The sequence below is a fragment of the Pseudorca crassidens genome, chromosome 15, assembly GCF_039906515.1.
Source record: "Pseudorca crassidens isolate mPseCra1 chromosome 15, mPseCra1.hap1, whole genome shotgun sequence".
In the NCBI taxonomy this organism is placed as follows: domain Eukaryota; kingdom Metazoa; phylum Chordata; class Mammalia; order Artiodactyla; family Delphinidae; genus Pseudorca; species Pseudorca crassidens.
The window spans coordinates 41,717,102-41,740,942 of NC_090310.1; the positions used below are offsets into that span (position 1 = coordinate 41,717,102).

At 41.5% G+C, this 23,841-nt stretch overlaps 1 protein-coding gene across 2 annotated transcripts in view; it reads left to right on the forward strand.

The window, feature by feature from the left end:
- Positions 1-23,841, forward strand: part of CFAP61 (cilia and flagella associated protein 61) — a 255,126-nt gene that overhangs the window by 88,858 nt on the left and 142,427 nt on the right. The window contains exon 14 of one of the 2 annotated variants that reach the window (XM_067707353.1): positions 21,622-21,748. The exons of the other annotated variant lie outside the window; for it this stretch is intronic. Coding sequence (XP_067563454.1) covers positions 21,622-21,748 — 127 coding nt within the window. The remainder of the gene's footprint in view (positions 1-21,621; positions 21,749-23,841) is intronic. 2 annotated transcript variants of the gene reach the window in all.

Sequence of the window (23,841 nt, forward strand, 5' to 3'; positions counted from 1 at the left end):
GGGAGAAGGCGAGAGGGAAACTGGGGGACCATCGTATCTAGTTTTTATCTTGCATATGTAAAGATGTTCTAGAAGGGTCCACGGGACTTTATTAACCTTTTGTGCTTCTGAGGAGCAGGACAGAGGCGTGAGGGGTGTAGATGGCGACGTACTCTTTGCTTTCTGTCTGTCGGTTCCGTTTGATTTTTTTCATTAATACACTTTATTTTTTAGAGCAGTTTTAGGCTCACAGTACAACTGAGCAGAAAGTGCAGAGGGTTCCTACAGACCCCTTCCCCAGTCCCCCCAAAGACTCTCCCACAGTTAACATCCCACACCAGAGCGACACCATTTGTACCATCAAGGAACCTACAGGGACTCACCATTATCAACCGGAGTCCACAGTTTACATGAGGGCTCACTCTTCTGTCGTACACTCTCTGGGTCTGGACAAATGTGCAATGACGTAGCTACCACCATACTATCATACAGAGTAGTTTCTAAAAATGCCCTCTGCTCCCCCTATCCATCCCTCTCTCCTTCCCCACAGCCTCTGGCAACCACTGGTCTTTCTCCTGTCCCCATAGTTTTGCCTTTTCTAGAATGTCATAGTTGGAATCCTACAGTACGTGGCCTTTACAGATTGGCCTCTTTCAGTTAGTAATGAATATTTTAATGTTCCTCCATGTCTCTTCGTGGCTTGATAGCTTATTTCTTTTTAGCCCTGAATAATATTCCATTGTCTGGATGGACCACATTTTATTTATCCAGTCACCTACTGAAGGACAGCTTGGTTGCTTCCAAGTTTTGGCAGTTATGAATTTCAGCAATTATGAATCTATGTGCAGGATTTTGTATGGGTGTAGGTTTTCAGCTCATTTGGGTATATACCAAAGAGCACAACTTTAGATTGTATGGTAAGAATATTGAGTTTTGTAAGAAACTGTCTCACTGTCTTCCAAAGTCCTCCACCATTTTGCATTCCCGCCAGCAACGAAGGAGAGTTCCTGTTTCCTCACATCCTCGCCAGCATTTGTCAGTGTTTTGAATTTTCGCCATTCTCATAGGTGGGTAGTGGTATCTTGTTTTAATTCGCGTTTCCATACTGACTTATGGTGTTGAGCATCTTTTCGTTTGCTATTTGCCATGTGTATGTCTACTTTGGAGAGGTGTCTGTTCATATCTTCTGCCCTTTTTTAAGATTGGGTTGTTCATTTATGTTTGATTTTTAAAAACTTATGAGCATGCATTACTTCCATAATAGAAAGTGTAGTTAATTTTTAATCACTGAGATTTTAAATTTTACTATGACTCAGGTGAAACTTTCATTAGAATGTTCTTTATGCTCTCTGCATTCTTACATAGAGTGTATTGGTGGCATTTTCTTACGACTTGGGCTTCTCTTTATGAATAAATACACGCTGATGAGAGCAACCAGATGACGGGATCAGGGTCGGGCCATGGGTCTGCCTGAGGTAGTGGTCTTGTTCTTAGTGGCTTAATTACTTAATTCACAGTCATATTCTTTTCTTGTACACTCTCTCTCTTATTTACTATGTACGTGTATTGCTTTTATTAACAATTAAGTTTAAGCTTTTAAAGCGATGAGGCTTTCAACACTTGTCTGGAAATTAGTCCTGGTTGCAGCATGGCCCTAGTTTTTCTTTGCAACCATTTGCAGTGTCAGCTTCGTTTTTGTTTTGTTTTAATCACTTACGTATAAAGTTGGAGCAAATCATGTACACCTGGGTTCTTTTCTGAAAAATTAAAGACTTACAAACCGAAGTAGTTTCTGTGCCTTTAGAAGATCATGACCTTTGTCACCATTCCCATCTGAACCCTCATTGGGAGCTTTCCTTTGTTGCTGTGAGTTTTGTCGCCAGCCCAGTGACAACTGCACACCCGGTTCTCAGCGTGTCCAGTCTTTGCACTTTTACTCTTGTTCCTGTCTCTCTTGTGGCCATGGCAGCAGGTCACTGTTCTCTAGAGCAAGCTTAGATTTTTAATTCTTTAAGTTCTAAACACAAAGAGCTTTACAAATGTTAGGAATGGTAGTTTTGCCTGTAGGATCGTTCAGCTCATAATGGGAACACGATATCAGAACCGGCTTCTTCCCTATGCTCTTTTTTTTTTTTTTTTGAAAATCTATAAAAATTATTATTATATTTAACATCTTTATTGGAGTATAATTGCTATACAATGGTGTGTTAGTTTCTCCTTTATAACAAAGTGAATCAGTTATACATATACATATATCCCCATATCTCTTCCCTCTTGCGTCTCCCTCCCTCCCACCCTCCCTATCCCATCCCTCTAGGTGGTCACAAAGCACTGAGCTGATCTCCCTGTGCTATGCGGCTGCTTCCCACTAGCTATCTATTTTACATTTGGTAGTGTATATATGTCCATGCCACTCTCTCACTTTGTCCCTGCTTACCCTTCCCCCTCCCGATATCCTCAAGTCCATAAGTCCATTCTCTAGCAGGTCTGCGTCTTTATTCCCGTCTTACCCCTAGGTTCTTCATGACTTTTTTTTTTTTTCTAGATTCCATATATATGTGTTAGCATACGGTATTTGTCTTTCTCTTTCTGACTTACTTCACTCTGTAAGACAGACTCTAGGTCCATCCACCTCACTACAAATAACTCAATTTCGTTTCCTATTATGGCTGGGTAATACTCCATTGTATATATGTACCACATCTTCTTTATCCGTTCATCTGTTGATGGACACTTAGGTTGCTTCCATGTCCTGGCTATTGTAAATAGAGCTGCAATGAACATTTTGGTACATGACTCTTTTTGAATTATGGTTTTCTCAGGGTATATGCCTAGTAGTGGGATTGCTGGGTGGTATGGTAGTTCTATTTTTAGTTTTTTAAGGAACCTCCATACTGTTGTCCATAGTGGCTGTATCAATTTACATTCCCACCAACAGTGCAAGAGGGTTCCCTTTTCTCCACACCCTGTCCAGCATTTATTGTTTGTAGATGTTTTGATGATGGCCATTCTGACCAGTGTGAGATGATATCTCAATGTAGTTTTGATTTGCATTTCTCTAACGATTAATGATGCTAAGAATTCTTTTATGTGTTTGTTGGCAATCTATATATGTTCTTTGGAGAAATGTCTATTTAGGTCTTCTGCCCATTTTTGGATTGGGTTGTTTGTTTTTTTGATGTGGAGCTGCATGGAGCTGCTTGTAAATTTTGGAGATTAATCCTTTGTCAGTTGCTTCATTTGCAAATATTTTCTCCCACTCTGAGGGTTGTCTTTTCATCTTGCTTATGGTTTCGTTTGCTGTGCAAAAGCTTTTAAGTTTCATTAGGTCCCATCTGTTTATTTTTGTTTTTATTTACGTTTCTCTAGGAGGTGGGTCAAAAAGGATCTTGCTGTGATTTATGTCATAGAGTGTTCTGCCTATGATTTCCTCTAAGCGTTTGATAGTGTCTGGCCTTATATTTAGGTCTTTAATCCATTTTGAGTTAATTTTTGTGTATGGTGTTAGGAAATGTTTTAATTTCATTTTTTTACATGTAGCTGTCCAGTTTCCCAGCACCACTTATTGAAGAGACTGTCTTTTCTCCATTGTATATTCTTATCTCCTTTATCAAAGATAAGGTGACTATATGTGTGTGGGTTTATCTCTGGACTTTCTATGTTGTTCCATTGATCTATATTTCTGTTTTTGTGCCCGTACCATACTGTCTTGATTACTGTAGCTTTGTAGTATAGTCTGAAGTCAGGGAGCCTGATTCCTCCAGCTCGGTTTTTCCTCCTCAAGATTGCTTTGGCTGTTTGGGGTCTTTTGTGTTTCCATACAATTGTGAAATTTTTTGTTCTAGTTCTGTGAAAAATGCCAGTGGTAGTTTGATAGGGATTGCATTGCGTCTGTAGATTGCTTTGGGTAGTACAGTCATTTTCACAGTGTTGATTCTTCCAATCCAAAAACATGGTATATCTCTCCATCTATTTGTATCATCTTTAATTTCTTTCATCAGTGTAATTTTCTGCATACAGGTCTTTTGTCTCCTTAGGTAGGTTTATTCCTAGATATTTTAGTCTTTTTGTTGCAATGGTAAATGGGAGTGTTTTCTTTATTTCACTTTCATATTTTTCATCATTAGTGTATAGGGATGCAAGAGATTTCTGTGCATTAATTTTGTATCCTGCTACTTTACCAAATTCATTGATTAGCTCTAGTAGTTTTCTGGCATCTTTAGGATTCTCTATGTATAGTATCATGTCATCTGCAAACAGTGACAGCTTTACTTCTTCTTTTCTGATTTGGATTCCTTTTATTTCTTTTTCTTCTCTGTTTGCTGTGGCTAAAACTTTCAAAACTATGTTGAATAATAGTGGTGAGGGTGGGCAACCTTGTCTTCTTCCTGATCTTAGTGGAAATGGTTTCACTTTTTCACCATTGAGGACAATGTTGGCTTTGGGTTTGTCATATATGGCCTTTATTATGTTGAGGCAAGTTCCCTCTATGCCTGCTTTCTGGAGGGTTTTTTATCATAAATGGGTGTTGAATTTTGTTGAAAGCTTTCTCTGCATCTATTGAGATGATCATATGGTTTTTCTCCTTCAATTTGTTAATATGGTGTATCACATTGATTGATTTGCGTATATTGAAGAATCCTTGCATTCCTGGAATAAACCCCACTTGATCATGGTGTATGATCCTTTTAATGTGCTGTTGGATTCTGTTTGCTAGTATTTTGTTGAGGATTTTTGCATCTGTGTTCATCAGTGATATTGGCCTGTAGTTTTCTTTCTTTGTGACATCTTTATCTGGTTTTGGTATCAGGGTGATGGTGGCCTCGTAGAATGAGTTTGGGAGTGTTCCTCCCTCTGCTATATTTTGGAAGAGTTTGAGAAGGATAGGTGTTAGCTCTTCTCTAAATGTTTGATAGAATTCTCCTGTGAAGCCATCTGGTTCTGGGCTTTTGTTTGTTGGAAGATTTTTAATCCCAGTTTCAATTTCAGTGCTTGTGACTGGTCTGTTCATATTTTCTATTTCTTCCTGGTTCAGTGTCAGAAGGTTGTGTATTTCTAAGAATTTGTCCATTTCTTCCAGGTTGTCCATTTTATTGGCATATAGCTGCTTGTAGTAATCTCTCATAATCCTTTGTATTTCTGCAGTGTCAGTTGTTACTTCTCCTTTTTCATTACTAGTTCTATTGATTTGAGTCTTCTCCCTTTTTTTTTTCTTGTTGAGTCTGGCTAATGGTTTATCAATTTTTGTTTATCTTCTCAGAAAACCAGCTTTTAGTTTTATTGATCTTTGCTATCGTTTCCTTCATTTCTTTTTCATTTATTTCTGATCTGATCTTTATGATTTCTTTCCTTCTGCTAACTTTGGGGTATTTTTGTTCTTCTTTCTCTATTGCTTTAGGTGTAAGTTTAGGTTGTTTATTTGAGATGTTTCTTGTTTCTTAAGGTAGGGTTGTAGTACTATAAACTTCTCTCTTAGAACTGCTTTTGCTGCATCCCATAGGTTTTGGGTCGTCGTGTTTTCATTGTCATTTGTTTCTAGGTATTTTAAAATTTCCTCTTTGCTTTCTTCAGTGATCTCTTGGTTATTAAGTAGTGTATTGTTTAGCCTCCATGTGTTTGTATTTCTTACAGATATTTTCCTATAATTGATACCTAGTCTCATAGCATTGTGGTTGGAAAAGATATTTGATATGATTTCAATTTTCCTAAATTTACCAAGGCTTGATTTGTGACCCAAGATATGATCTATCTTGGAGAATGTTCCATGAGCACTTGAGAAGAATGTGTATTCTGTTGTTTTTGAACGGAATGTCCTGTAAATATCAGTTAAGTCCATCTTATTTAATGTATCATTTAAAGATTGTGTTTCCTTATTTATTTTCATTTTGGATGATCTGTCCATTGGTGAAAGTGTGGTGTTAAAGTCCCCTTCCATGATTGTGTTACTGTCTATTTCCGCTTTTATGGCTGTTAGCATTTGCCTTATGTATTTTTTTTTCCTTATGTATTGAGGTGCTCCTATGTTGAGTGCATAAATATTTATAATTGTTATATCTTCTTCTTGGATTGATCCCTTGATCATCATGTAGTGTCCTTCTTTGTCTCTTGTAATAGTCTTTGTTTTAAAGTCTATTTTGTCTGATACGAGTATTGCTACTCCAGCTTTCTTTTGATCTCCATTTGCATGGAATATCTTTTTCCGTCCCCTCACTTTCAGTCTGTATGTGTCCCTAGGTCTGAGGTGGGTCTCTTTTAGACAGCATATATACGGGTCTTGTTTTTGTATGCATTCAGCCAGTCTATGTCTGTTGGTTGGAGCATTTAATCCATTTACATTTAAGGCAATTATCAATATGTATGTTCCTATTACCATTTTCTTAATTGTTTTGGGTTTGTTATTGTAGGTCTTTTCCTTCTCTTGTGTTTCCTGCCTAGAGAAGTTCCTTTAGCATTTTTTGTAAAGCTGGTTTGGTGGTGCTGAACTCTCTCAGCTTGTGCTTGTCTGTAAAGGTTTTAATTTCTCCATCAAATGTAAATGAGATCCTTTCTGGGTAGCGTAATCTTGGTCGTAGGTTTTTCTCCTTCATCTCTCTAAATATGTCCTGCCACTCCCTTCTGGCTTGCAGAGTTTCTGCTGAAAGATCAGCTGTTAACCTTATGGGGATCCCCTTGTATGTTATTTGTTGTTTTTCCCTTGCTGCTTTTAATATTTTTTCTTTGTATTTAATTTTTGGTAGTTTGATTAATATGTGTCCTGGCATGTTTCTCCTTGGATTTATCCTGTATGGGACTTTCTGTGCTTCCTGGACTTGATTAACTATTTCCTTTCCCATATTAGGGAAGTTTTCAACTATAATCTCTTCAAATATTTTCTCAGTCCCTTTCTTTTTCTCTTTTTCTTCTGGGACCCCTATAAGTCGAATGTTGGTGTGTTTAATGTTGTCCCAGAGGTCTCTTAGACTGTCCTCAATTCTTCTCATTCTTTTTTCTTTATTCTGCTCTGCAGTAGTTATTTCCACTATTTTATCTTCCAGGTCACTTATCCGTTCTTCTGCCTCAGTTATTCTGCTATTGATCCCTTCTGGAGAATTTTTAATTTCATTTATTGTGTTGTTCATCACTGTTCGTTTGCTCTTTAGTTCTTCTAGGTCCTTGTTAAACGTTTCTTGTGTTTTCTCCATTCTATTTCCAAGATTTTGGATTATCTTTATTATCATTATTCTGAATTCCTTTTTCAGGTAGACTGCCTATTTCCTCTTCATTTGTTAGGACTGGTGGGTTTTTACCTTGCTCCTTCATCTACTGTGTGTTTCTCTGTCTTCTCATTTTGCTTAACCTACTGTGTTTGGGGTCTCCTTTCCGCAGGCTGCAGGTTCGTAGTTCCTGTTGTTTTTGGTGTCTGTCCCCAGTGGCTAAGGTTAGTTCAGTGGGTTGTGTAGACTTCCTGGTGGAGGGGACTAGTGCCTGTGTTCTGGTGGATGAAGCTGGATCTTGTCTTTCTGGTGGGCAGGTCCACGTCTGGTGGTGTGTTTTGGGGTGTCTGTGGCCTTATTGTGATTTTAGGCAGACTCTCTGCTAATGGATGGGGTTGTGTTCCTGTCTTGCTAGTTGTTTGGCATAGGGTGTCCTGTACTGTAGCTTGCTGGTCATTGAGTGGAGCTGGGTCTTGACATTGAGGTGAGATCTCTGAGAGATTTTCACCATTTGATATTATGTAGAGCTGGGAGATCTCTTGTGGACCAGTGTCCTGAACTTGGCTCTCCCACCTCAGAGGCACAGCCCTGACGCCTGGCTGGAGCACCAAAAGCCTGTCATCCACACGGCTCAAAATAAAAGGGAGAAAAAAAAGAAAGAAAGAAAGAAGATAAAATAAAATAAAGTAAAATAAAATAAAGTTACTGAAATAAAAAATAATTATTAAAAAAATTTTTTTAAGTAATAAAAAATTTTAAAAAAGAAAGAAAGAAAGAAGAGAGCAACAAAACCAAAAAAATCCACCAATGATAACAGGTGTTAAAAACTATACTAGGAAAAAACAAAAAAAACGGACAGACAGAACCCTAGGAGAAATGCTAAAAGCAAAGCTATACAAACAAAATCACACACAGAGCATACACATACACGGTCACAAAAAGAGAAAAAGGTAAAAAAAAATATATATATCGTTGCTCCCAAATTCCACCACCTCAATTTGGGATGATTTGTTGTCTATTCAGGTCTTCCACAGATGCAAGGTACATCAAGTTGATTGTGGAGATTTAATCTGCTGCTCCTGAGGCTGCTGGGAGAGATTTCCCTTTCTCTTCTTTGTTCGCACAGCTCCTGGGGTTCAGCTTGGATTTGGCCCCGCCTCTGCGTGTAGGTCTCCTGAGGGCGTCTCTTCTTCGCTCAGACAGGACGGGGTTAAAGGAGCAGCTGCTTTGGGGGCTCTGGCTCACTCAGGCCGCGGGGAGGGAGGGGTGCGGATGCGGGGCGATCCTGCGGCGGCAGAGGCCTACGTGATGTTGCATCAGCCTGAGGTGCGCCGTGCGTTCTCCCAGGGAAGTTGTCCTTTAAGCAGCGCTCTTAATCCCCTCTCCTCGCGCACCAGGAAACAAAGAGGCAAGAAAAAGTTTCTTGCCTCTTCGGCAGCTCTAGACTTTTTCCCGGACCCCCTCCCGGCTAGCCGTGGTGCACTCGCCCCCTTCAGGCTGTGTTCATGCCGCCAACCCCAGTCCTCTCCCTGCGCTCCGACCCGAAGCCCAAGGCTCCACTCCCAGCCCCGCCCGCCCTGGCGGGTGAGCAGACAAGCCTCTCGGGCTGGTGAGTGTTGGTCGGCACTGATCCTCTGTGCGGGAATCTCCCCGCTTTGCCGTCCGCACCCCTGTCGCTGTGCACTCCTCTGCGGTTCCGAAGCTTTCCCCTCCACCACCTGCAGTCTCCGCCCGCGAAGGGGCTTCCTAGTGTGTGGAAACCTTTCCTCCTTCATGGCTCCCTCCCACTGATGCAGGTCCCGTCCCTATTCTTTTGTCTCTGTTTTTTCTTTTTTATTTTGCCCTACCCAGGTACGTGGGGAGTTTCTTGCCTTTTGGGAAGTCTGAGGTCTTCTGCCAGCGTCCAGTAGGTGTTCTGTAGGAGTTTTTCCACGTGTAGATGTATTTCTGGTGTATTTGTGGGGAGGAAAGCGATCTCCACGTCTTACTCTTCCGCCATCTTGAAGCTCTGTCAATCAATGTGATTTTTAGTAGACAGTACAGGTGTCTTAATGACTAAGAAAAAAAGGAGCTATGGAGGTCAGAAATCCAGAACACCAAACACTGGGGCTATAGGTGCTGCTTCAGTGGGCTGGCTGGGGCTCGCCTTCCCTCTGCTGCCTCCACCAAGGCCGGGATGCAGCTGGTGGTGGCGGTGCTAGTGGGCGGCTGGACTGCCGTCTACCTGACAGACTTGGTGCTGAAAGTGACAACTTTGGGTCTAAGGACAAGCCCACGGTACCCAGGGTCGGGGCACAAGGCCCGAGGCCTTTTCTCTTCCCCAACCTGCACTGGAGGCAGGTGGCCGGTTCCCACGTGCGGCCTTCCGTGGAGTAAATTAAGCAGAGCCGGTCGCAGTCGGGTTATGGCAGGTCCCACCCGGGAGGCAGGCGCCGCTAGCGGGCTCGGAAGTCCATGCGCTGCCAAACCCCATTCTGCACCCGGGAGGAAAATCAAATGTCCGCCTGGAAAGGCATTGTTTTCCTTCGTTGTCTGCCTTCACTGTCAGCCTTCGTTGTCTTTAAGGCTGCAACCCTCCAGAGACTCTGGTATCGGAAAGAATCTAAATCAAGTTCCTGTTGAGCTCTTAAGGCCCTTCTATATTGTATAAATAGACCCCTGGGCTAGATTTTATAAGAATATTTGAACAACGGCAGTCTTGTGGATTTTTATCTAATACAAAGTAATGCTTTAATTTCTCTTATCTTTTTCTAATTCTTTTTTTAAAATTGAAGTATAGGTGACTTACAATATTACATTAGTATCAGGTATACAACATAGTGATTCAATATTTTTATAGATTATACCCCATAAAAGTTATAAAATATTGGCTATATTCCCTGTGCTGTACATTGCATCTAATTCTTGTCTTTTCGTAAACATGCTTCTCACAGCATGAGTTCTTCTAAAACCATCTTTTGAAATTTTAAAACTTAGACTATCAGTGGAAACGTTTTCAGTTGGAAATAAAAGAAACCCCAACTCAGAATGGCTTCAGCCATAGGGCAGTCATTGGCCTCCATAGCTGGGAGGTCTGGAGATGGGCAGGGCTTTGGGGTTTGAACCTTCGGGGTCCTGGCTTCTTTCCGTGTCCACTCTGCTTCCCCCGTGTCCCCCAGCATGAAGTTGGCGTCCCTCATGTCGGCCTGATGGCTGACACCTGTGATCACCACAGGGGGGAGCTGGCAGCAGGTGGGCTTTCTTTCCCAGAGGCCCCAGGCCCACGCCCCCTTCATTCACCCTGTTCTTGACGTTGAGTGTGCAGGGTGTGCCTGCCCCCATCCTAGGTGCTGGGAAAGCAAAAGTGACCCAAACCGACAAAAACCCTCGCCCTTATGGTGCCTGCACTCCAGGTGGAAGAGAAAGACATAAAGAAAGAAGAGTGAGAAGATACAGTGTGTGTAAGCGTGAGGGTGACCGCGAAGAGGGATGAGAGATGCAGGTGCGCGGCGGGGTGGGGGGGAGGGAGGCAGGGGAACAGCCAGGTGGGCACGGCCCTCCACACCCACGCTTTTCCTGCCGTGGCTTTAAAATGCATTATGTTCTTCCGTTGTTTTTGTTTCACTTCTCTTGACATTTGGGATGGATCGTTCATGCCCTTAAGTTTGGTTACTCTAAATTTCATGACCTCGTGTCCTGGTCTCCCACCCGATCGCATTCCTCTTCTCTTGGGAAGTTATATTTGTGTCTGTCACCTGCCCTTTGGCCATGCTGCTGAGCACGGGGACGAATCACTAACTCAGTCGCTAGTAATGCCACCTCTCTCGTCAACAGATTCCACACTAGGGCCCCTCTCGTTTCCTTTATGGCTGCTGGTCTTTGAGAGGACGGTTCTCAATATTTATGTTAGCTTTCATTTGGAATGTGCATAAACTAAATGCTTTTTAACACTGGACTTCACTGAGTGATCTCTGGGATGTTTCCTCATGTAACCTGAGGCTGGAGTGTGGTACAAGAACCTCTTTCCTTTTCCTTCTGCTGCCCGTCCTTCATCATCACCCCGGCTCTCCTCCTTCTTTATTCATGAGCAGAGGACACATTTGGGTGAACCAGCCACTTATTCCATCTTCCTGCCCTTCCAAACCATGTTTTTCTGAAATTTGCCGTTTTTAATTTAGGGGACTATGTTTAGAACTTACTCTTCCAACTGATATTTACTGTGCCAGAAATGATTTTCTGTGAATAAATATTGACAGCTAAGTTGAGTCATACCACCAATTGTCAACTTTGCTCAGCAAATAAAAATGCCCTTAGGTAGTTGGCTTTTAAATGTTTCCTTCCCTCAGTATTTTTGTTTTATGTGTTTTTCTGTGGGTGACTCACTCATGCCTGGTTGTCACCTTTTTCTAGGACGTCACCGTTATACCTATTTTGGGCTCATGTTGTCACGGAGGGTGTTTTAGGGATATCAGTCTTTCTTGTGCTTTTAATCAGCTTCCTTGAAGAGAAGGCAAGAGAAACTTTATTTTGTGGTTATTGTTTTGTTTTGTTGTTCGGATTAAACTGAAATGCTGATGGCTGTCGAATTATTTTATGTTTCTGTTACATAGATCACTCCTTTGGAATTCAGAAAGACTCAAATTACTTTTTATTCTTTCCATCATTTAGTTTTAATTTACTGGCATCAAAAAATTGCCCTATATTCTGCAAGGCCGAGGGACGATACACACATAGACTGCTAGGTGTCTAAAATCATGCATTCGTTCAACTTAGGGTCGAAAAATCAACTGTTAAATCTTTTCCCTTCTATTTTTGTGTATGATTTTGTTTTGTTATGCATGTAGTCTGATTAAATGCTATAAATTCTGACCTTTGAGGCCAGAGTCTGCCAAAAGCAGGAGAAGAAAAACTCCTGGGAATCAAAACTTTCCAGACCCAAGAAGGGACCAGTGGGCAAGGGCGACATCATTTCTTCCTGGAGAGGCTAGATTTCCCCAGGCATCCAAGCACATCAGAGGGAGGACGTGTGAGAGAGTAGTGCCGTGGGGAGGTGAAGGACCACGGGGAAGGGTCAGGAAACATGGGAGCCCCACGCAGGACCCCTCAGGAGACCTTGCTTATTCTGTGGCTGGAGGAAGCCCTGTGGATGGATGAGGACAGCCACAGCAAAGTGCCTCTCTGATTCAAGGTGGCTTTAGAACCACGTGTGAGCCCTTGAGAAAAGAATGGCTAAACCATCCTGGCGACTGAGCACGTGTTCACTTCCAGGAAGGTCGTGCAAGGCGACCTGTATAACAGGTGGGAGCTGGGGGCGTGGTTTCCTTCCTGGTTCCGCACCTGGTGTTGGGACAGGGGAAGGGGCTCAGTATAGAGGTTATAATGAAAGAATGAATATCAGAAACTCCTCATTCCAAACTTGTGGAGAGATGAAAGTGGGACCACGTTTAGGTATATCTGGTGGGCCCGCCATCTGTTTCAGTCCCGCCAGGCCCCAATTCTGATATGTAAACATCAAAACGAACTTTGTCTCTTTGGATATTTATTTAGCACATTAAAAGTTCATTCCACAGAAGGTCTTGACATCATTTTGTAAACCCTCAATTGACTATTCTTAATCTTTATGACTTATCTGAAAATATGGCAAGAAATAAAGATAGCTGCTCGATAATTTGACAATAAATGCAGTCTCCTTTTGGTGTGTGCGTGTGTGTGTGACATCCATGTATATTCAAGAAAATTTCATTTTAATTAAGGATCACACATGTTGAGAATAAAATACTAAGCATCCTTACAACTTTTTTTTTAACATCTTTATTGGAGTATAATTGCTTTACAATGTTGAGTTAGTTTGTGCTACAACTTTCTTTTGAAGTCATTTTATTTTTCCAGAGGCCCTCTATGGCTAAAACACAGACTGAGGTCTGCGTAACACCCGTCCATTTCTAACCTCATTCTCATCATTTAAAATTTGAAGGGATTTCAGAATTACTTCTCTGAAGATAGTTCTGGAATCCATAGTAGGTCAGCTCCACGAGGGCAGGCCTTGTGGACTGTCTTGTTCCCAACACCCAGGACATGCTGGGCACGAGCGAATGTTGAGACAGCGTCTGGCTGACTCAGTCAGAATGACTGACTGAATCATTCTCAATAAAGCCGCTCGAATCGTTGATTTTTAAGGCATGCATTTTAATTGAGGATCTGTTTCTTATGCATATTAATTTTTCTCTTTTTCTGGGTGCTCCTGTCAATTGCCACATAAAAGCAATTAGGACGCCTACCTATTGCCACAGTTTCCCTTTTGCCGTCTCTAGGTCCTCATCATCTTATTCCTGGTAAAAGCAGAACTAACAGGCTACTGATGTGTAAGCAGGTCGTATCCACACCAGCCACTTGCCTTAGAGTCCTGGTGAAGAGGTCACTTGTGGAGCAAAACTACATTCTGCTTTTTGAGCTAAGCAGAAAACAATTGAAAAATAGCGTTCAGAGGCAAACACGAAGCAATAGAGAGCAGCCTTTTCCAATGGAACTACGGAGTGAGCGCAGAGTATGTGATTTTAAGTGTTCTAATAGCCTCAGTAATTTAAAAATCAAAAAGAGGTAGGCAAAACTAATTGTAATATTTATCAGTTAACGCTTTGTAGTCAAAATATTATTGCTTTCAAGTATAATCAGTATAAAAAAGTATCAATGAGATTGTCTGCATTCTCGTTTGGGGCCAAGTCTGCAGAATTCAGTGGGTATCTTGCATGGACAGCACATCTGGATTCAGAGATGCTACCTTTCAACGCTCAGCAGCCACGTGTGGCTTGTGGCCTCCAGACTGGACGGCATGGCCTTAGAGCAGGGCACAGACATGCCGCTGCTGCTCAGTCCTCCCCTGAAAGTCCAGGAACTTTCATGTAAATTGTGAAATACTCTTCTTTGGCAAATGTAAGTAGCAGAGGTGAGAGCTTCACAATATAACACAAAATGGTTGTGTTCCCTAATCGACAGTAGATTTTCAAGTACAAACTAACGAAATAACGTTTGAGTTTTTGTGATACTTGGCAGTAAAATGGCCCCTTTCCCTTTGAACATGTGAGCACTGCTGTGCGCTAGGAAGAGCCCTGGGCTTTCAGAGTGGACCATGATGTGGTCTGAGCTGTGAGCCTGGCTTGGGGAGGGTAGGGTGGAGGGGGACGATGCCCACAACCCAGAGAGCAAAGGCCAGCACAGTGGCTCCCCCAACACTCTTAATAACTCAGTTGAAGCGTTTGTCATGCACAGAAGCCTGGGGGAAATGCTCTGGCCGTCTACATGCAAGCTGTATAATTCACTCATTCAACAGATGTTGCTTGAGCACCTACTATGTGCCAGGTGTTGGTCTGGCCAAGGGGAGGCAGCAGTGAGCAAACAGACCCAAATTCTTATCCTCATGAAGTTTTACTTTAGTGAGAGGGGACAAGCAATGAACAAAATAAATAGAAGGTAGGAAGTACTATGGAGAAAAATATGAGATGAGTCAGAGGAGGGGTGCTCAGCCATCCTGGGACTTTGGGAATCATTGCTGAGGCCCTTAACCTTGGTCCACGGGGAGAATTCAGGAGAAAACCGCATCTTTATTTTTATTAAGGCTTAACTAAAATCTAGCATTTCCTTCCATTGTAAAAGTAGGCAACCAACCACAATAGTATCAGTAGCACCTGTAACTTTCTCTTCCATTGAAACAACAGGTATTTTCCTATCCTGTCATATCATGGGATTTGCAGATATCTGCAAATGTTGCTTAAGGCCTATGCTCATTTATACAGCAAAAGTATGGAGATTATTAGATCACTGCTGAGTCATGTCGTTTAATGAGGCCATAGAGAGTAATCCTACATATTTTATTTTGTGCATTTAAAAACACTTTTCTGAGAGGGGTCCTTGGCAGGAAAGAGCTTAAAAACCCTGCATTTACTGAGATTTGAGTAGAAGAGTGGTATGATCTGACTTAGCTTTTTATTTATTTATTTATTTTTGCCTGCGTTGGGTCTTCGTTGCTGCCCTGGGGCTTTCTCTAGTTGCGGCAAGCGGGGGCTACTCTTCATTGCAGTGCATGGGCTTCTCATTGCGGTGGCTTCTCTTGTTGTGGACCACGGGTTCTAGGCACATGGGCTTCTATAGTTGCAGCATGCAGGCTCAGTAGTTGTGGCATGCAGGCCCTAGAGCTCACAGGCTTCAGTAGTTGCAGCTCGCGGGCTCTGGGGTGTGTGGCCTTCAGTAGTTGTGGTGCACGGGCTCAGTAGTTGTGGCTCGCAGGCTCTAGAGCACAGGCTCAGTAGTTGTGGCGCACGGGCTTAGCTGCTCCATGACATGTGGGATCTTCCCAGACCAGGGATTGAACCCGTGTCCCCTGCCTTGGCAGGCGGGTTCTTAACCACTGCACCACCAGGGAAGTACCGACTTAGCATTTTGTAAGCGTCACTCTACCTGCTTTGTTGAGGATGAGTGTCGGGCGGCAGAGGTGGGAGTGAGGAAGAGCCATCAAGGTGCTGCTGCAACAGCCAGGCAAGAGGTACTGGTGGCTGCGCCAGCATCCGAGGTCATGAGAAGTGGTTGGTTCTGGGCGCATTTTCAGGGTGAGCCAGCTGACGTGCTGCCGGGAAGTGAGGCGTGCAAGAAAGAGAGCCAAGACTAAGCCAAGGGTTTGGGCCTGAACCACAGGAAGGATGGAGCAGCCATTGACTAAGCTGCCAGAGGCTCCGGGATGGTAAGAGCGAGAGGACGGGTAGAGGGCCAGGTGTTTTCATTTGGGAGAAGCAAGATCCTTTAGATTAACTTTATCCAGATCTTCAACAGTGTTTTAAATCTTTTGCCCGATACCAATTTGTGAGCAAAGTGTCTCCAACTCTAGCAATGTGATGGTGGAATTTGTCTTATTCTTGTCATAGTATGTCAGTTTTTTAATTCAGTATTCTGAAATTATATTGTTAGATCTCTACAGATTTGATATTGTTATATCTTCCTAGTGAACTTTTACTTTTATAGTTAAAGACCCTCTTTTCCTCATAATGCTTTTTGCCTTGGGGTCTAACTTACCTGATATTATGTGCTGCCCCAGCTTATTCTTTTGACTCTTCATTGCCATTCCCCTGTCCTTTTCCCTTCATCTTTCTTTGGTATTGTATATATGTGTATTTTGTAACTGCTTTATTGAGGTATAATTCACACTATACAATTCACCCACTCAGAGTGTACAGTTCTGTTGTTTTTAGTACATTCTCAATTCATCACCCCAAAGGATACCCCTTACCCATGCTGCAATCACCCCTGTCCCCTTGTCCCCCCCAGCCCCCAGCAGCTAATCTACATCCTGTCTCTGTACACTTGCCTATTATGGGCATCTCATATAAATGGAATGAAACTATGTGGCCTTCTTTCACTTTTCAAGGTTCATCCCTGCTGTAGCCTGTGTCAGTACTTCATTCCCTTTTGTGGCTGAATAATATTCCAGTGTATGGATAGACCACATATTGTTTATCCCTTCAGAAGTTGATGAACATTTGGGTTCTTTCCATTTTGGGAACTATTATGGATAATGTTGCTACGAACAAGGTTTCCTGTGAACATATGGTCTTAATTCCCTTGGGTATTTTCCTAGTACTTTTGTGGTCTTGTTTTTTACATTTATATCTTTAATTCATCTGAACTAGATTTTGGCATCAGGTGGCCATATCATAATCAAGTTCTTACCTTACACTTAAAAATTGCTCATACTATTTGTATTATTAATGTGATAGTAAATTGATCATCTTTCTATCAGTTAATTATAGATGTAGATTGTTCTTGGCAAATATGCCGCGTTGTCCATAGAACGGAAGCATGCACTAAAATGTAAGCACAAATATTCACTACAAGTGAAAGCTAAGTAGGTTAGAGTATTTCACTTTATTAATAGTAGGAGGAGTAGCCCTGCTCTATTTGGTAATAACACCCCAATGACTGGAGAGCATGCATTATATGAACCCTACATCGTATGCAGGGCCCATTACAAAACGAAAATGTGGGACTCCAGCCTAAGGTGGAGAGGTCATCTCCCCCTCACATAGGCCCACGGCTCCATCCCGTGGCAAACAGGCACTGGCATGCCCTACATACCCGGGCACGGGGTGGGCTAGAGTTCCACACTGAGTTGCCTGCCGAACACAGCATGGCACTGCCTGCCCTGGGTGGGGACCCTCGGTGAGGACGGCCACCACCCTGCTCTGATTAGACTCCAGGAGCACACACCTGACCTCGATCCTCCCCATGCCCGTGTCCAGGACCCCAGTGAGGGTGGAGCGGGATGGTTCAACATGGGGCTCCCCGATGCAACCCAGTCGTCACCCCTGGCAGAGGGTGGCAGCAGTCACAAGGCAGGGTCGGGGAGGTGCCAGGGGCAAGGTACAGATGGGGGAGAAACCATCACGGGTGCTGGTGCGAGGTGGGTACCACGTGTGAACCAAGGCTCCAAGCCCCGGACGTGCTCCACTGTCCTACTTGACTTCACGTAAAAACACGAAATCAAAAATAAAATTAGTAAGAATTTTGAGACTCATGAAGCCCACCTGGGTTCAGTTTAATTTTTTTAACTTCTTAACATACTTTGAAAACTGGGGGAAGAATTTGGCTTTATGTACAATGTAAATATGACATAAAACATGGTGCTGAACATTTTAAATTAAATAAATTTAAAGTGTGACATTGTGTTGTCTGGTTAATGGGTATAATCAGTGATTTTTTTTTAACCTTATTCTTTGTACTTTTAAAATTATTTTTAATTTATTTTTTTAAATTGTAATAAAATTGCTTTACAATGTTGTGTTAGTTTCTCCTGTACAATGAAATGAATCAGCTATGTGTATACCTATATCCCCTCCCTACTAGACCTCCCTCCCACCCATCTAGGTTATCACAGAGCACCAAGCTGAGCTCCCTGCACCGTACAGCAGGTTCCCACTAGCTATCTATTTTACACATGGTAGTGTATTTATGTCAAACCTAATCTCCCAGTTCGTCCCCCCCTGCTTCCCCACTGTCCACATGTCTGTTCTCTACGTCTACATCTGTATTCCTGCCCTACAAATAGGTTCATCTGTACCATTTTTCTAGATTCCACATATATGCGTTAATATACAATATTTGTTGTTCTCTTTCTGGCTTACTTCACTCTGTATGGCCGTCTCTAGGTCTATCCACATCTCTACAAATCACCCGACTTTTTTCCTTTATATGGCTGAGTAATACTCCATTGTATATATGTACCACATCTTCTTTATCCATTCATCTATCATTGGACATTTAGGTTGTTTCATGTCCTGGCTATTGTAAATAGTGCTACAATGAACACTGGGGTACATGTGTCCTTTTGAATTATGGTTTTCTTAGGGTGTATGTCCATTATTGGGATTGCTGGGTCATATGGTAGTTCTAGTTTTAGATTTTTAAGGAACCTCCATACTGTTCTCCATAGTGGCTATACCAATTTACATTCCCTCCAACAGTGCAAAAGGGTTCCCTTTTCTCCACACCCTCTCCAGCATTTATTGTTTGTAGATTTTTTGAAGATGGCCATTCTGACTGGTGTGAGGTGATACCTCATTGTAGTTTTGATTTGCATTTCTCTAATAACTAAGTGATGTTGAGCATCTTTTCATGTGCCTCTTGGCCATCTGTATGTCTTCTTTGGTGAAATGTCTATTTAGGTCTTCTGCCCATTTATTAATTGGGTTTGCTTTTTTGATACTGAGCTCCATGAGCTGTTTGTATATTTTGGAGATTAATCCTTTGTTCATTGCTTCATTTGCAAATATTTTCTCCCATTCTGAGGGTTGTCTTTTCGTCTTGCTTATGGTTTCCTTTGCTGTGCAAAGCTTTTAAGTTTAATTAGGTTCCATTTTTTTATTTTTGTTTTTATTTTCATTACTCTAGGAGGTGGGTCAAAAAAGATCTTGCTGTAATTTATGTCAAAGAGTGTTTTTCCTATGTTTCCTCTAAGGGTTTTATAGTCTCTGGTCTTACATTTAGGTCTTTAATCCATTTGGAGTTTATTTTTGTGTATGGTGTTAGGTAGCGTTCTAATTTCATTCTTTTACATGTAGCTGTCCAGTTTTCCCAGCACTACTTATTGAAGAGGCTGATTTTCTCCATTGTATGTTCTTGCCTCCTTAGTCATAAATTCTGTGACCATATGTGCATGGGTTTATCTCTGGGCTTTCTGTCCCATACCATTAATCTGTATTTCTGTTTTTGTGCCAGTACCATACTGTCTTGATTACTGTAGCTTTGTAGTATAGTTTAAAGTTGGGGAGCCTGATTCCTCCAGCTCCGTTTTTCTTTCTCAAGATTGTTTTGGCTATTTGGGGTCTTTTGTGTTTCCATACAAATTGTAACATTTTTTGTTCTAATTCTGTGAAGAATGCCATTGGTAGTTTAGTAGGGATTGCATTGAATCTGTAGATTGCTATGGGTAGTATAGTCATTTCCACAATATTGATTCTTCCTTCCAATTCAAGAATATGGCATATTTCTCCATCTGTTTATGTCATCTCAGATTTCTTTCATCAGTTTTTTATAGTTTTCTGAGTAAAAGTCTTTTGCCTCTTTAGGTCGGTTATTCCTAGGTATTTTATTTATTTATTTATTTTGCAGTGGTAAATGGGATTGTTTCCTTAATTTCTCTTTCTGATTTTTCATTGTTAGTGTATAGCAATGCAAGAGATTTCTGTGCATTAACTTTGTATCCCACAACCTTACCAAATTTTGTTGATTAGTTCTAATAGTTTTATAATGGCATCTTTAGGATTTTCTATGTATAGTATCATGTCATCTGCAAACAGTGACAGTTTTACTTCTTCTTTTCCAATTTGTATTCCTTTTATTTCTTTTTCTTCTCTGATTTCCGTGGCTAGGACTTCCAAAACTATGTTGAATAAGAGTGGCAAGAGTAGACAGCCTTGTGCTGTTCCTGATCTTAGTGGAAATGCTTTCAGGTTTTCACCATTGAGTATGATGTTTGCTGTGGGTTTGTCATATATGGCCTTTATTATGTTGAGGTAGATTCCCTCTATGCCCATTTTCTGGAGAGTTTTTATCATAAATGGGTGTTGTATTTTGTCAAAAGCTTTTTCCTTGTCTATTTAGATGATCATATGGTTTTATTCCTTAATTTGATAATATTGTGTATCATGTTGGTTGGTTTGCACATATTGAAGAATCGTTGCGTTCCTGGAATAAATCCCACTTGATCATGGTGTATGATCCTTTTAATGTGTTGTTGGATTCTGTTTGCTAGTATTCTGTTCACGATTTTTGCATCTATATTCATCAGTGATATTGACCTGTAATTTTCATTTTTTGTGATATCTTTGTCTGGTTTTGGTATCAGGGTGATGGTGGCTTTGTAGAACAAATTTGGGAGTGTTCCTCCCTCTGTAATTTTTGGGAAGAATTTGGGAAGGATGGATTTTAGCTCTTCTCTAAATGTTTGATAGAATTATCTGTGAAGCCATCTGGTCCTGGGCTTTTGTTTGCTGGAAGAGTTTTTTGTTTGTTTTTTTTGTTTGTTTTTTGTGGTACGTGGGCCTCTCACTGTTGTGGCCTCTCCCGTCGTGGAGTACAGGCTCCGGATGCGCAGGCTCAGCAGCCATGGCTCACGGGCCCAGCTGCTCCGCGGCATGTGGGATCTTCCCAGACCGGGGCACGAACCTGTGTCCCCTGCGTCGGCAGGCGGACTCTCAACCACTGCGCCACCAGGGAAACCCTGTCGGAAGAGTTTTAATCACAGTTTCAGTTTCATTAGTTGTGATAGTTCGGCTTCTATTTTCTAATTCTTCCTGGTTCAGTCTTGGAAAATTGTACCTTTCCAAGAATTTGTCCATTTCTTCCAGGTTGTCCATTTTATTGGCATATAATCGTTTGTAGTAGTCTCTTATAATCCTTTGTATTTCTGCGGTGTCAGTTGTGATTTCTCCTTTTTCATTTATAATTTTATTGATTTGAGTCCTCTCCCTTTTTTTCTTGATGAGTATAGCTAAAGGTTTATCAATTTTATCTTCTCAAAGAACAAACTTTTAATTTTATTGATATTTGCTATTGTTTTCTTCATTTCTATTTCACTTGTTTCTGCTCTGATCTTTATGATTTCCTTCCTTCTGCTGACTTTGGGTTTTCTTTGTTCTTCTTTCTCTTTTTTAAATTTTTATTTTTAAATTATTTTAAAATTTAAAAAAACTGAAGTATAGTTGATTTACAATGTTTGCACTTTTTAAAATGTGTGTTTTCCAGGTTTTCTAGAATGAAGAATTACTTTTGTAGTTAATCAAACCCCAATGTTATATAAAAAATATTTTACCAGATATTATTTTATGTAAGTGTGATCTGTTACAATTTTGTCTCCATTTGGGTGGAGGACGGAATACATATTTTAGTACGTTAACCTGAAAAAGAAAATGTGTCTCTCCTTACCCAGGACCATTAAAATAAGATTAGCCACTCTCTCGGATACTCCTGGTGTTGAAAATCTTGTCAGCACCCTCATGCTGAGTAAAAGCATATTGGAAGATTTACAGCAGTACAACGAGGCTCGCAGGGACCCTGTAAGTACCTGCTATGACCAGACTGGCTTCTTTTCCTCATGTTTTGGGACCATTATGACTCATGTATGTTCAACCCAGAAGTTTCCTTGGGCCTAGTTGGAGAATCGTGTGGTGGGGAGTGGCAGAGGTGGGGTTGGAAGGTGGGAGGGAGAAGAAAAGAACAAGGAAACTGAGGTTTAAGGAAGTGGGGCTGTTCTTCTCACTAGTTGCCCTATGAGGGCTGATCAGATGCCCTAAATTCTTATCACGGGGCTAGAAAATTTGAACTTGATCTAGACAAATATAACAAAATTAGATCTCAGTGCTTGGAATAGGCAAATCTGACCAAGGTTAGTGGATCCTTGGGGTGCCTGGTGCCCATCCCAGCAGCACCCCATTTTGCCCTTCTGGGTGATGGGTCTGTCCATACCCTTGAGGACGCTGGCTGCATCCTCAAGGATCGGATTGGCTGGGAAGATCCTGTATGACCAATGCTGGGTTCTCTTTCTAGTACAGTAACTGTACTGTACTTTTGCCATTGCAGAGGGCAAGCTAGCAGTGGTCCTTACATCATCGCTGCTTTCTTAAGGACCAGGCCAGTTAACTTCACCAGACATGGAACAATGCATGTAGCTAGGGAAATGCTTAATTACTTCTTGATGAATTATATTAAAAAGTTTAACCAATAAAAAGTTTGATGGCCTTCACTGTTTGAATACGCCACATAACGAGTGCCTGTTTCAGGAAACAGACTGACCTCAGCCCACTGGAAGTCCCTTTCAAGCTCTCATTTAGTCACTCTTCCCCCAGTTAGTACCACCTTGACTTCTAAGATCATAGATGCCTGGCTTCTGAGCTTTATTTAAAGGGATCATACAGTGTGTTTTCTGACATCTAGCCTCTTTTGCTCAGCAATGATTGTGAGATTCATCCACATTGTGCTGTAAAGTATTGATGCTTCATTGCATGAATATACCTCAATGTATTTCTTCATTCCGCCTCTGGGGTCATCTGGCGAGTTCCCAGTTATGGGCTCTTTTGGATAAACCTCTCAGTTAATTTTAAACTCATCAAGAGGGAGACAACAAACACCAAACGTGGTGAGATGTTTAATATTTATAAAGGCATTGAATTAAAGTAAAACTTCCCTCCAGCACATGTTTTTTTTGTTTGTTTTGGTTTGTCTTGGTCTCTTTGTTTCTTTTTTTGTTTGTTCCTTCCCTCCTGGCTCGCTGACACAGGGGTCTCCAAGACACATGCAGGGAGTCTATGAGGTAAAAACTATGCTCAAAATAAGAGTAAGAAATTATTTTCCTTTTCCACTGAATTGATATTCAGCGGAAAGGCAATGGTGGGCAAAACCTCAGGGACCTCAATGTGGATTGAAGCAGTGTCACCAAACTTCCCAGTGGCCTTCGAGTTTGCTGCGATGCACTCACAGCAACAACAGGAACAGAAAATCCACAACGGGATGTCACTGTGCACCAGGAGAATGGCTAAAACAAAGAAGAGTGACACCACTCAGGTGTGGCGAAGGTGCGGGGAAATTGGATCACTCCTATGCTGCTGGTGGGAATGTGAAATGGTACCCCTGCTCTGGAGAACATTTTGGCTGTTTCTTAAAAAACAAAAAAAAATGCAACAGTTATCTCTGAGCATTTATCGCAGAGAAATGAAGACTTGGTCACAAATGTTCATAGCAGCTGGAATCAGCCTAGATGTCCTCCAACAGGGGAATGGGTAGGGTGAGCTGTGGCAATTCCATGCCATGGAATAGTGCTCAGCAGTGCAAAGGGATGCACCAGTTTTTTTGTTTGTTTGTTTAAGTATAGTTGATTTATAATGTTGTGTTAGTTTCAGGTACAGCAAAGTGATTCAGATAAATATATGTGTATCTATACAGTCAGTCCTTGTTGTTTATATATTTTATATATAGTAAGTAGTGTGTATCTGTTAATCCCAGACTCTTAATTTATCCCTCCCTCCCCTTTCCCCTTCGGTAACCATAAGATTGTTTTCTATGTCTGTGAGTCTGTTTCTGTTTTGTAAATAAGTTCATCTGTATCATTTTTTTTAGATTCCACAAATAAGTGATATCATATGGTATTTGTCTT